We start from the raw sequence: 12444 nt of genomic DNA on the forward strand, positions 1-12444 counted from the left end.
TGTTAAAGCAAAATATTTTCAGATAGAGAAAAGAGGGATATGTGTACACATGCCTGTGTGTGTGTACATGTGTGCCCATGTGTGACTATGGAGTAATTTTTAGGTACAAGAAACAGTGGAAAATAGAGGCATTAATGCTATTTGTAAAAGCTCCCTTATAGGAAAATGGATTTGGTGGTATATCTTATGCTAGAAATAACTGAAATATAAAGAAAAAGGTGAAAGAAAAAGCACATGGCATAGATCATTTGGCTTTCATAATCTTCACTGTGAATATTACAAGTACAACTGAAGTTTAGCATATGCAGATTGCCGTCTTTAATATTCTAAAGACAAATTAAGAGTATATTTGCATATCATTTATTACTTGTTAAAATGAAGACATTTCAAATAGCTAGAATGTAACCCTCAAGAACTAACTGCCCAATTTCCTATTAGAAGGTCAAACAAAAGATGTTAAAGTAGTAGAACTTTTCACAATGACCAAATCTTCTAGGTTATATGTAAAATTTAATGTCTTTTGATCTGGGTGCAGTATATATATTTTTTTTCTTTACTTTTTAAAAATATGGCTTTGAATCTGTGTTTGACTTTTGCTTATATAGGATACAACTGCATTCAGTTGATGGCAATCATGGAACATGCTTACTACGCCAGTTTTGGTTACCAAATCACAAGCTTCTTTGCAGCTTCAAGGTAAAAATGAAGGAAAAATCCATTCTTGTTTGAACCAAAATTTTTTAAAGTAAATAAATTTCTATATTTTATATGATGTTTTATAACCTATTTTACGGTTGACAGAGTTAATAGAAGCTGAGCATTATCTTTTATTAAGAACATGGACTTTGTTCCTATCCAGCCTTTGAGCTTGGCCTGATTTAACATTGCTTTTCGTGAAATGATGACTGGTAAAGAATACCTAGTAGGCCTGCAGAAATCGTCATATGTATGGAGGCCCAAGCTTTAGTTAGAAAATCATAATTGTGGAAGCCATTGTTGCTAGAGTTCACATCCTTTTCTGGAAAAAGATTGACTTATGTAGGAAGGTAATTGAGGAGCCCTTGGTGGGACATATACTATCCACAGAAAGACTATCCTTCTTTCCAGGCTGAAATCTAAGGAATATGGTTCTCTGGGCAGAAAGACATCATGGGATCCTATGCAATTAGAGAGGTACTGATCTGAATGAGCACAAGTTGAACAACTCCAACATTGTCTCTGTTTCATAGAGCTTACAGTATGGTGGCACATAGACAGAAATCCAATAATTATACATGTTATGATTTCTACCTGTAATCAACACTAAGAGGAAGATGATAGGGTGCTCTGATAGCGTAGAATCAAGGGTCTGATAGGTGTAGATTAGATCTGAACTGATGTTGCAGCTGAGATCTAAAACATGATTAAGAGTTAACTGGGGGGGGAGGGGTGATGTGGGCATAGGTAGATGGAATTCCAGACATAGAAGAAAGCTGCTGATCCCTTTACCTGTTTCTCTTTATAGGACTTCTCCTTGAATGAGTTATCTGTCCTTCTTGTCTCTAATTCCTCCACTCCTCTTCTTTCTTGAATTCATTCCAAGTAAGCTCTCCACCTCTTTGCTGAAATTGCTCTTGTCAAGGGTTCTGATGACCTCCACATTGTTATGTCAATCATCAGTTCTTAGCTTACTTGAGCTGTCAGCAGCATTTGGCACAATTGATTACTCCCACCTTCTTGCAATTTTTTTCTTTTCTTGTCTTTCAGAATATTAAACCTTCCTGTTGCTTTTCTCACTTCTTTTGTTGCTTCTTTTTTTATTTTCTTTGCTGTTTCTGACCACTAAAGATTAACCTCAGGGTTCTCAGCCCTTGTCTCCCTTCCTTTCTGTATATATCTGAAGTACCTTGAGAGTTTCATCAAGTCTCATTCTTGTGGCTTAAATACACTTTGTATGCCACCTGCGAAATTTAACTCTCCAGTCCTCACCTCTGTTGTGAACTTCAAACAATGCCTATTTGAGGTTGGGATATCTAATACATACTTCATACTTAACCTGCCCCAGATTAAATTTCTGATCTTCTAACCTTTTTCTCTTGCCATCTTCCTTAATTCAGTAAATGACATCCTCATCTTCCAGTTGTTTAAGCCCCAGATAATTGTGTTATACTTGACTTTTCCCTTGATGTCCCTCCCTATACTATCATAAAACCTAGCCACTTGCAACTTCAAAATATGTCCCAAATCTATCTGCATCAACTGCTGCCACTCTGCTCTAGGTTGCCATTTCATGCCTACATTATTACATTAGCTCTGTAACTGATCACTCGTCATTCTCTTATCCTCCTTCCCTAGCTTTCTCTTCCTCCATACACTTGGACTACTTTCTGCACCATTCCCAAAGTCATGATTTTAAATAAAAGTCACATCATGACACTCCCTTGCTCATAACTCCCTAATGATCCCCTGTCTCTTTCAGAATAAAAGCCAAATGCCTTACACCGGTCCCTAAGTTCCCATGTGATCTGAGTCTTGGCCAACTCTCTGGTTCACCTCTTTCTCGATTGTTCTGTTCCAGACATACTAGCCTATTTGCTCTTCTTCAAATGCTCCTAGCTCGTTTCTGTCTCCAGTGACCTTGGTTTCTGAACACTATTCCCTTAAGATCTTCACATGCCTTGCTCCTTACTTCTTTCAAGTCTTTGCTTAAATATTGCCTTTGTCATAAAACTTCCACTGATGACCCTATTTAAAACAGCAAACCCTCCCTCTCCACCAGTGGCTTTGCTTCATTTTTCTTTAGAGCAGTTATTGCTATCTGACATTCCACTTATTTTGCTTATTTATTTGTTGTCACCCAAGTAGAATATAAATTCCATAAGGGCAATGATATTTATTTTGTTCACTGGTAAATCTCCAGAGCATAGAAAGTTTTATGGCGCATGGTAGATAGCTTAATAAGTATTTGTTGAAAAAAACGAATGAATGAATGAATCAATGAAATTTGAGGGATGTTTATTCATTGATGGCATGTGTTTATTCATTGTTCAATGATTGAGAAAAAAGCATAGGTAGCTAGGAAAAGAAGAGTAATGGTCTAAAATTAGTGGAGGGGGTAGTGCAGTAGGTCATGGGTCAGGTCATGATAAAGACAGTGGTCTTTAGGAGTTCCCGACGTGGCTCAGTGGTTAACGAATCTGACTAGGAACCATGAGGTTGTGGTCGATCCCTGGCCTCGCTCGGTGGGTTAAGGATCTGGCGTTGCTGTGAGCTGTGGTGTAGGTCACAGAAGCGGCTCAGATCACATGTTGCAGTGGCTCTGGCATAGGCCGGCAGCTGCAGCTTCAATTAGACCCCTAGCTTGGGAACTTCCATATGCTGTGGGTGTGGACCCAGAAAAAAGACAAAAAAGACAAAAACAAAAAACAAAAACATAGGGAAAAAAAAAAAAGACAGTGGTCTTCATCCTAAAGACAATAGCAGCGCAAGCATGGTTTTAAGTAAAAGGTGACATTATTGTATTGGCACTTTTGAAAGATAGTTCTTCCTGCCCAGTGGAGTCAGCTCTCAGAAGACCTTCTGTATACTAAGCTCTGTACTGTAGTGTGGGAAACCAGGTGGTCAGGTCCCCTGCCCTCAAGGAACGTATGGTCTAGTAAGGAAGAGTGACAGTAAACAGCTCATCACAAGGGTGATTATTTAAAAGGCAAAAGTTGGATGTTCTGAAAGACTGCAATATTGGGATTTTACGTAGGTTAAGAAAACCCTTCTTCCTGGAAGTGATTTTTGTTTCTTGTTTCACACAGACTAGACAGTTATTTTTAAAACACACACATGAGCATGTGAGCTGCCCATCTTTTCTGCTTGTGTGGTGACAAGGCCCAGTCATACTTGATGCATTCCAGTCTGGGATAAGTAAGTTCAGGGAGGATGACCTCAGTAAGGCATCAAGGATATTCAAGGAAGTGTTCTAAGAGCCCCCGCAACCCCAACCATGGCCAAGTATGCGAACAGGAATGACCATGCTCCCCAAACCAGCTAGGCTTAGAGGTGGAAATCAGAAGCTCTGAGTATAGAGAAGTGAGATTATATCTGCCTATTCAAAATGTGAATTTTCATTGAGCTATCTACAATCAGTAGCCAGATTTATTTTCTTTATTGAATGCTTTTAAAAGTACTTAATAAAAATATTAAGCCACTTTAGCTGTATTTAAGTATTATATCATACTGTATTTGCATATTTAAAGTATCTAGTACTGTGCTGGTAAAACGATTCATTTATAGTAAATGCTTGGCTTCTTGCCTTAAATATAATGTGGTCTTGTTTTTGCTGTCTCCTTTACCTTAAGCCGTTATGGAACTCCTGAAGAGCTGAAAGAATTGGTTGACACAGCTCACTCAATGGGTATTACAGTCCTCTTAGATGTGGTGCACAGCCATGCCTCAAAAAATTCAGAAGATGGACTGAATATGTTTGATGGGACAGAGTCCTGTTATTTTCATTATGGACCTCGAGGGAATCATAATCTTTGGGACAGTCGATTGTTTGACTATTCCAGGTATGTACATATAATATGGAAATGTCTTATTTCTTTAAAAGATAATTCAAGGCATTTTACTAAATTCATTGTGTACTCTCTCACTGGTATTTGATTTCTTAATTTGTTTTTAATTTTATAGGAATGTTTAACATGCTTAGAGACTGTACCTTGTTTTGATTAGCACATATATTCATGGTGAATGTTAAATTTCAGTTTTAAAAATCATATGCCATTTAACATATATTGGTTATATTGCCATTTAAAAGGTTAATGTGGATAATTTTTTTATATCTAAAACATACTTTATCACTTTGAATTAAACATAGCAAATCACCTTTTAAAAGAAAAATATACATTGTTTTTTTAAAAACTTTTAACAACATTAAAAAAATCATACTTTACATTTTGCTATCTTAATATTATCATGTTTGTGATTGCAAATCAGTTATTATAACTATGATAACAACTAACACTTAGAATGTAATATGTCAGATATGGTGCCAGTGTTTTATATATATTAGCTACACATTATTTTTATTTATTCTGCACAACTCTACTTACACGTGGTAAATACTATTGTTATGACCATCTTACAGATAATAAAGTAAGGCTTAGTGCTGAAACAGTTTCTTAAGAGGAGGAAGAGGAATAGGGCTGGATATTTGTGAGTTTGGGGTTACTAAAGATAAACTAAAAGTCATATTTTTTTAAGTTTCTGAGGTCATAATTAGCTTAAACAAACAAACAAAACTGACATCTCTGACTTGCCATCTAAATAGAAGGGTATTTTAGGCAATTAAATCTAAATATCATGGCAAAATTTTTTAAAAATAAAAATAATAAAATACCATCAACTTGTATCCATTATATATCATAAGTGAAGATATAATAAAAATGTGTTTTCAGGTGTATTAAAAGCAGGACATTGAGTAATGTATAACTAATTTTTAATAATATTTCTGAAAGAATTTAATGAATTTTCTTTTGGATGTTGCACCAGAAATAAATACATACATAGTTGGAAAATGAGCAGAGTAGAAAAATGCTTCAGCCACTACTTTGGCAAAATGCAAAATTCTAATTTTCAACATAAATTAGATGACTTTTATGTGGAAGAAGTTGTTTTGCTTCACTCTTAATATCATGCATTATTTTATATTTTGTAGCTGTATAGGAATCACTCACGCCAGATGAAGCAGCATAATATATGAGAAAAGACTCAAGAGGTAGAAGCAGGTGGCAGGGTTCCAGGCCTAGTTTTACTCTGGTACAAATCGATTAATCATTCTGCTTCTCAGGTTTTTCATTATAAGTAGAGGGAGAGTTTGGGGATTAATACAATTCCTTCTGTGAAGGTATTTTGTATTTGTATCACCTGTTTAAACATTGCTTTTTACACTGTAGATTTATAACAATAAAAAGGACTAAACCTGTGCTAATTCTATGATATAACTCAACAATTTTGCTATTGAGGAAGTCTTGTAAAAGTAGATTATGGGCAAGAAATACCGTTAATTGAACTTTCTGGTTCATAGTTGGATAAATAAGTAATGACTATCCTATAGAACTCTGCCTTATGAACAAAGTAAACTAAATTGTTATGTTTTTATGTTTTGAAACAATTCTACTGTGGAACTGTGTCTTAAAAAGAAATATATTAAGTGGGTGGATTTTATGTTATAAAATGATTATTTTATTAAAGTATTATAGTATATTTTTCTGCACCTTGAGCTCTCAAAGTCCATTTAAAGTGATCTAGCTTTCTGGAGTTCCCATTGTGATGAAGCAGAAACAAATCCAACTAGGAACCATGAGATTGCAGGTTTGATCTCTGGTCTCCCCACTTGGTTGGGGATCTGGCATTGCTGTGGCCTGTGGTGTAGGTTGCAGACGCTGCTCTGATCTCCCGTTGCTGTGGCTGTGGCCTAGGCCAGCAGCTACAGCCCTGATTTGACCCCTAGCCTAGGAACCTACATATGCCGTGGGTGCAGCCCTAAAAAAAAGTGAACTAACTAACTAAACAAATAAATAATCTAGCTTTCTAAGAAATGGAGATTATACATAATTGTCTTAAAAAAAATCTATTACCGAAAGTAAAACATATTTATCTTTTTAATTTAATGCTTAGGTTATTTTGTTATTTTCTTATTTAATTATTATTTCCCCAATAAAATTTTTTCTACTGTACAGCATGGTGACCCAGTTACACGTACACATATACATTCCTTTTTCACACATTATCATGCTCCGTCATAAGTGACTAGACATAGTCCCCAGTGCTACACAGCAGGATATCATTGCTAATCAATTCCAAAAGCAATAGTTTGCATCTGTTAACCCCAAGCTCCCCATCCATCCCACTCCATCTCCCTCCCCCTTGGCAACTACAAGTCTATCCTCCAAGTCCATGATTTTCTTTTCTGTGGAAAGGTTTCTTTGTGCTGTATGTTAGATTCTAGTTGTGTGATATCATATGATATTTGTCTTTCTCTTTCTGACTTACTTCACTCAGTATGAGAGTCTCTAGTTCCATCCGTGTTGCTGCAAATGGCATTATTTTGTTCTTTTCTATGGCTGAATAGTTTTCTGCTGTGTATATATACCACATCTTCCTAATCCATCTGTCGAAGGACATTTGGGTTGTTTCCATGTCTTGGCTATTGTGAATAGAGCTGCAGTGAACATGCGGGTACGTGTATCTTTTTCAAGGAAGGTTTTATCTGGATATATGCTCAAAAGTGGGGTTGCTGGGTCATATGGTAGTTCTATGTATAGATTTCTAAGGTACCTCCATATTGTTCTCCATAGTGGTTTTATCAGCTTACATTCCCACCAACAGTGTAGAAGGGTTCCCTTTTCTCCACACCATGAGCATTTGTTATTTGTGGACTTATTTTTTTAAATTATTTATTTATTTATTTATTTGTCTTTTTAAGTCCCCACCAGTGGCATATGGAAGTTCCCAGGCTAGGGGTCTAATGGGAGCTACAGCCTCTGGCCTCTGCCACAGCCACAGCAACTCCAGATCCGAGCCGCATCTGTGACCCACACCACAGCTCACAGTAATGCCGGATCCTTAACCCACTGAGTGAGGCCAGGGATCGAACCCACAACCTCATGTTTCCTAGTTGGATTCCTTTCCACTGTGCCACGACAGAAACTCCATTTGTGGACTTATTAATGATGGACATTCTGACTGGTGTAAGGTGGTATCTCATGATAGTTTTGATTTGCATTTTCTCTAATAATCAGTGATTTTGAACATTTTTTCATGTGCTTGTTGGCCATCTGTATATCTTCCTTGGAGAAATGTCTATTCCGGCCTTTTGCCCATTTTTCAACTGGGTTGTTGGCTTTTTTGCTGTTGAGTTAATAAAGTTGCTTGTATATTTTAGAGATTAAGCCCTTGCCAGTTGCATCCTTTGAAACTATTTTCTCCCATTCTGTAAGTTGTCTTTTTGTTTTCTTTTTGGCTTCTTTTGCTGTACAAAAGGTTGTCAGTTTGGTTAGGTCCCATTGGTTTATTTTCGCTTTTATTTCTAATACCCTGGGAAGTGTTAATGAGCTCTAGGCAGATCTTCAAGGTGACTAGAGCATTTGGCAGAAGGAGCAGCAGGGTGCTTGAGTTCCCAGGGGAGCATGAGCAACAACAGCTTGTGTTTGATTGCAATGCCCTCCTCTGAGGTGATTGGAACCGCAGGTGGTGCCTGTTCAGGGACCCCTGGTGGGAGCAGGCCATGACCATCTCTAGAGCCAGTGATAACTGTGGTGTTTTGCCCCCGCCACCTGTAGACCATTCATGATGCAACCCATCTCACTTAGCCCACATAGGAGGTGCTGTACAGGCTGCTCCTATTTGCAGGATCCTGGGAAGTGACACAGATCAGGCATGTGGGTACTGCTGGGAATGTTTGGCAGTGGTTGCAGCAGGGTGGATGTGTTCTGAGGTGTGTGAGAACACCAACAGGTGGTGTTCGGTCACAGTGCTGTCCTCTCTGGTGTCCTTGAGATGTATGGGGCTGCAAGTGGTGTCTGTTCACAGACCCCTTGTGGTGGTGAGCCACTCCCACCTCTGGAGCCAGAGATAATTGTGGTGGTATGCCCCTGCCTCCTGTAGACCATGCCAGAAGCACCCCATCCTACTTAGCCCCCACAGCAGGTGCTGCATAAGCTGCTCCTAGTTGCAGGTTCCTGGGAAGGGACAGTGATCAAGCGTCTGGGCACTGCCCAGACTGTTTGGTAGTGGCAGCAGCAGGGCGGGTGTGCTCCCAGGGGAGTGAGAGCAATAGGTGGTGCTTTGTTGCAGTGCCCTCTTTTTTTTTTTGTTTTTGTTTTTGTTTTGTTTTGGCCATCCCTTGTGGTGACTGGGGCTGCAGGGAAGCCCACTCACAAAAAGCACCCAATCTCCCCTAAATAAGCAAGGGGCTTCTCGCCTCCTGTAACTTGCACAGAGCTGCCCAGCCCTATGAGTGCCCATGGGCGCAGGAGCATTCTCCAGTGCAGGGAGTTTCCTGTGGTGATCCTCCCCTCCTCCTCTTGCCCTCCCCAACAATGGCTCCTTGAGTCTCCTGTGGGCCTCGACCTTCTCCCAAGTTCCCTCTGCCTGTGGCATTCCCCTCCTCCACCGGTGACATACCGCTCTTCGGCCCATGGCTCACTGCTCCTTAGCCCCTCAGGCTGTCCCCACACAGCCAGCCACAGTCCTTTCCCCACCTGAGAGTCTCAGGCTGTGGTGCCCAGGTGGGTGGTTCAGATGATCTGTGCAGATCTCATTCTGCCTTGCTGTTCTCAGTCCAGCTGCTGCGCTTTTCTCAGCAACTTTGAGGTCCCAATGACTCTGCTGATCTTTCTGTCAGTTAGTGGCTTCCCAGGATGTGGGATCCTTTTCTCCTTCACAGCACTCTCTCAGGAATGCTAGTCCCATCCTGATTCCTTTTCTGTCTCTTCTTTTGTTCAAGTTATGTCAAGAGTTTCTTGCCCTTTTTGGAGGTTTAAGTTCTTATGCCAGCATTCAGTTGATCTTCTATGCAAGTCGTTTTACATGTAGATGTGTTTTTTTGATTTGTTTGTGGGAGAAGATGAGTGCAGCCTCTTACTCCTCCACCATCTTGCTCTGCCTCCAGTTCTTTTGTTATTTAATTAACTATTAATCTCTCTCAGGTGCTTGCTTTTGTTAAACAATGTGTACTGTGATTTTAGCTTAGTATTATTTTTATTATGAATTTCTGGGCTGCATTGTCATATAGGCTTAGTCCTATATAAATATAGTTCCATTTAAAATATATTTCTGGGAGTTCCCGTCGTGGCGCAGTGGGTAACAAATCCGACTAGGAACCATGAGGTGGTGGGTTCGGTCCCCGCCCTTGCTCAGTGGGTTAACGATCCAGGCGTTGCCGTGAGCTGTGGTGTAGGTTGCAGACGCGGCTCGGATCCCGCGTTGCTGTGGCTCTGGCGTAGGCCGGTGGCTACAGCTCTGATTCAACCCCTAGCCTGGGAACCTCCATATGCCGCGGGAGCGGCCCAAGAAATAGCAACAACAACAACAAAAAAGACAAAAAAAAATTTAAAAAAAATAATAAATAAATAAATAAAATATATTTCTAAGAGTTCTCTTGTAGTACAGGAGCTTAAGGATCTGGTGTTGTTAAGCGGCTTGGGTCTCTGCTGTGGTATAGGTTCAATCTCTGGCCTGGAAATTGCCACATGCCACAGGTGAGGCCAAAACATAAAATAAAATAAAATGTATTTCTATTATTTGATCTATTGTTCTACTTGCCTACTTGAAAATATGTAAATTTTCTAATTTTTATATAATTAGTATTTTCTGTATGGGTTTATCCTAATGGTTTTTTTTTTATATATATATATGTATATATGTATATATGTATATATATATATGTATGTATGTATATGTGTGTATATATATATCCTTAAACTATATAGGCAAATCCTACAAAGCCAAATTTAAAAAATTAAAATTCCAAATTTAAATGAATAAATCATTAATGTTTAGGTTTTACGATATATAACATCCTAAAGATTCTAGGATAGGGGGTCAAATTGGAGCTTAAGCTGCCGGCCACAGCCATAGCCACAGCCACGTGGGAGGTCCAAGCCATGTCTGTGACCTACACCACAGCTCACAGCAACACCAAATCCTTAACCCACTGAGTGAGGCCAGGGATCAAACCTGCATCCTTATGGATCCTAGTCGGTTTCATTGACCACTGAGTCACAAAGCGAACTCTGAGTCTAGGATAGTTTGAATTATTTTCTTAATACTATGTATAATTTATTTAAAATTTTATTGACAATATTTTTATTAGCCTGATGAAAATGTATCAGGCTTTTTCATTTACATTTTCTTCCTTCTATTCTGATTAATTACAGCATAAATAATATAGCATTGTTGTGGTGTAATGCTAAAGCTATTTTTATAAATGATTAGGACTCAGGATTAAAGTCCTACTGTGCTTTCTTGGTTATTTATTGCTGCTTAACAAACCAGTTCAAAATTTAGTGACTTCGGACAACAGCAGTTGTTTATTTTGCCTCCAGATCTATATTTCGGATGTAGATCAGTGCAGTAGTTCCTCTCTTCTTCATGTGGTGATCTAGGTCTGGAAAGTGACACACTGTCATTTATGCTACAAGCCAATGTCCAAGCAGTTGCAGGTTCAAGGGACTTGGACTTTTTTATTTCAAAGCCAGAAGTATTAAAGAATTTTTGGGCTAAGTTTTAAAATTCCCACATCTAATGAGTTTTAACCATACACAATAAATATGCTACTTCATACATTAAAAAGAGATGTATTGAGATACCTGTCTTTATGGAAATATTATTATTACCCTTAGCTCTATTTCTGTGGTAGAGAGTTTGTCTGAAATAGGCAATTTTGAAAAAATATACAAATAAGTATAAAAATAATAATGCCATTGTTGATAATTAGTAAATGTAAAAAGGCATAGAATATCCAAAATAAAAATTATTATTCCTTATAAATACAAGTAGCATTATTTGTATGTGGCTGCATTTAATGAGTATTCCTTACCTGCATATAAACACAGGAAAACCCAAGCTTTTACTATACTCTCTACATAGAATAGAATAGCTGCTTGCCTGTAATTTTGGGTTTGCTCCTTACCCAGATGAAGTCAGAAAATGCAATTTATACTTCATATTTTAAAATACAATTTCTTTTTCACCCTTTACCTTTGATATATGTTGATTAATATTATACTCCACCGAAAAGTAAATGTAGAAATGGTACATGGTTTGTTTGAGACCTAATACACCTTTGAAAACTTACAATAATCTCTGAAATCATTATATTTACTGTTTGAAAAAAAAAAAAAAACAAAACTGACCTTATATAGAACCAGCTTCTGAAGTGATATGTTGTTGATGTTCATTTTTCCTCATCTATATGTGACAGCCTGTCACCATGTGTAATCTCTGATTCAAGTGCCATCATCAGAGTTATCAGAATTAAATCTCTCACTCTGAGTAATACCAGAGATCCTGACTGTGCTGTTTCATTACCTGCTATGCATAAATTTCCAATCAGAAGCTGCCCATGTTTTAATTTTCTCTCTACTCGGCTGAACTGCCTTCTCCCTCTGCTAAATTACTAATGACAGTTCATAACAGAGATTGGGTTGTTCTTTCTTTAGTTAGTAAAGAGAACTTCTTGACAAATCTGTCACCCATAAGTTTCAGAAGTTTCTAGAGTGAGAAATAATGGATATAATTTAATGGATCTCAGTTTTAAATTCTAGTTTGCATATGTGTCTGGCACTATGTAAAATGCACTTGATAAAAATAACAAGACAACTGCACATTTGTGGGGCTAAAACAGTTATTATACCTTAACCTTTATTCAAGCTTCAAATGAGAACCTTTTCTTGGTTGAGTATTTTCTTC

General features: G+C 38.1%; 1 protein-coding gene across 3 annotated transcripts in view; it reads left to right on the forward strand.

Annotated features, from left to right (window-relative positions):
* Nucleotides 1-12444, forward strand: part of GBE1 (1,4-alpha-glucan branching enzyme 1) — a 275071-nt gene that overhangs the window by 131116 nt on the left and 131511 nt on the right. For all 3 annotated transcript variants that reach the window (XM_047794429.1, XM_047794412.1, XM_047794422.1), the window contains exons 6-7: nt 606-696; nt 4329-4538. In XM_047794429.1, coding sequence (XP_047650385.1) covers nt 606-696; nt 4329-4538 — 301 coding nt within the window. The remainder of the gene's footprint in view (nt 1-605; nt 697-4328; nt 4539-12444) is intronic.

This window comes from Phacochoerus africanus, chromosome 1, assembly GCF_016906955.1.
Source record: "Phacochoerus africanus isolate WHEZ1 chromosome 1, ROS_Pafr_v1, whole genome shotgun sequence".
NCBI lineage: Eukaryota > Metazoa > Chordata > Mammalia > Artiodactyla > Suidae > Phacochoerus > Phacochoerus africanus.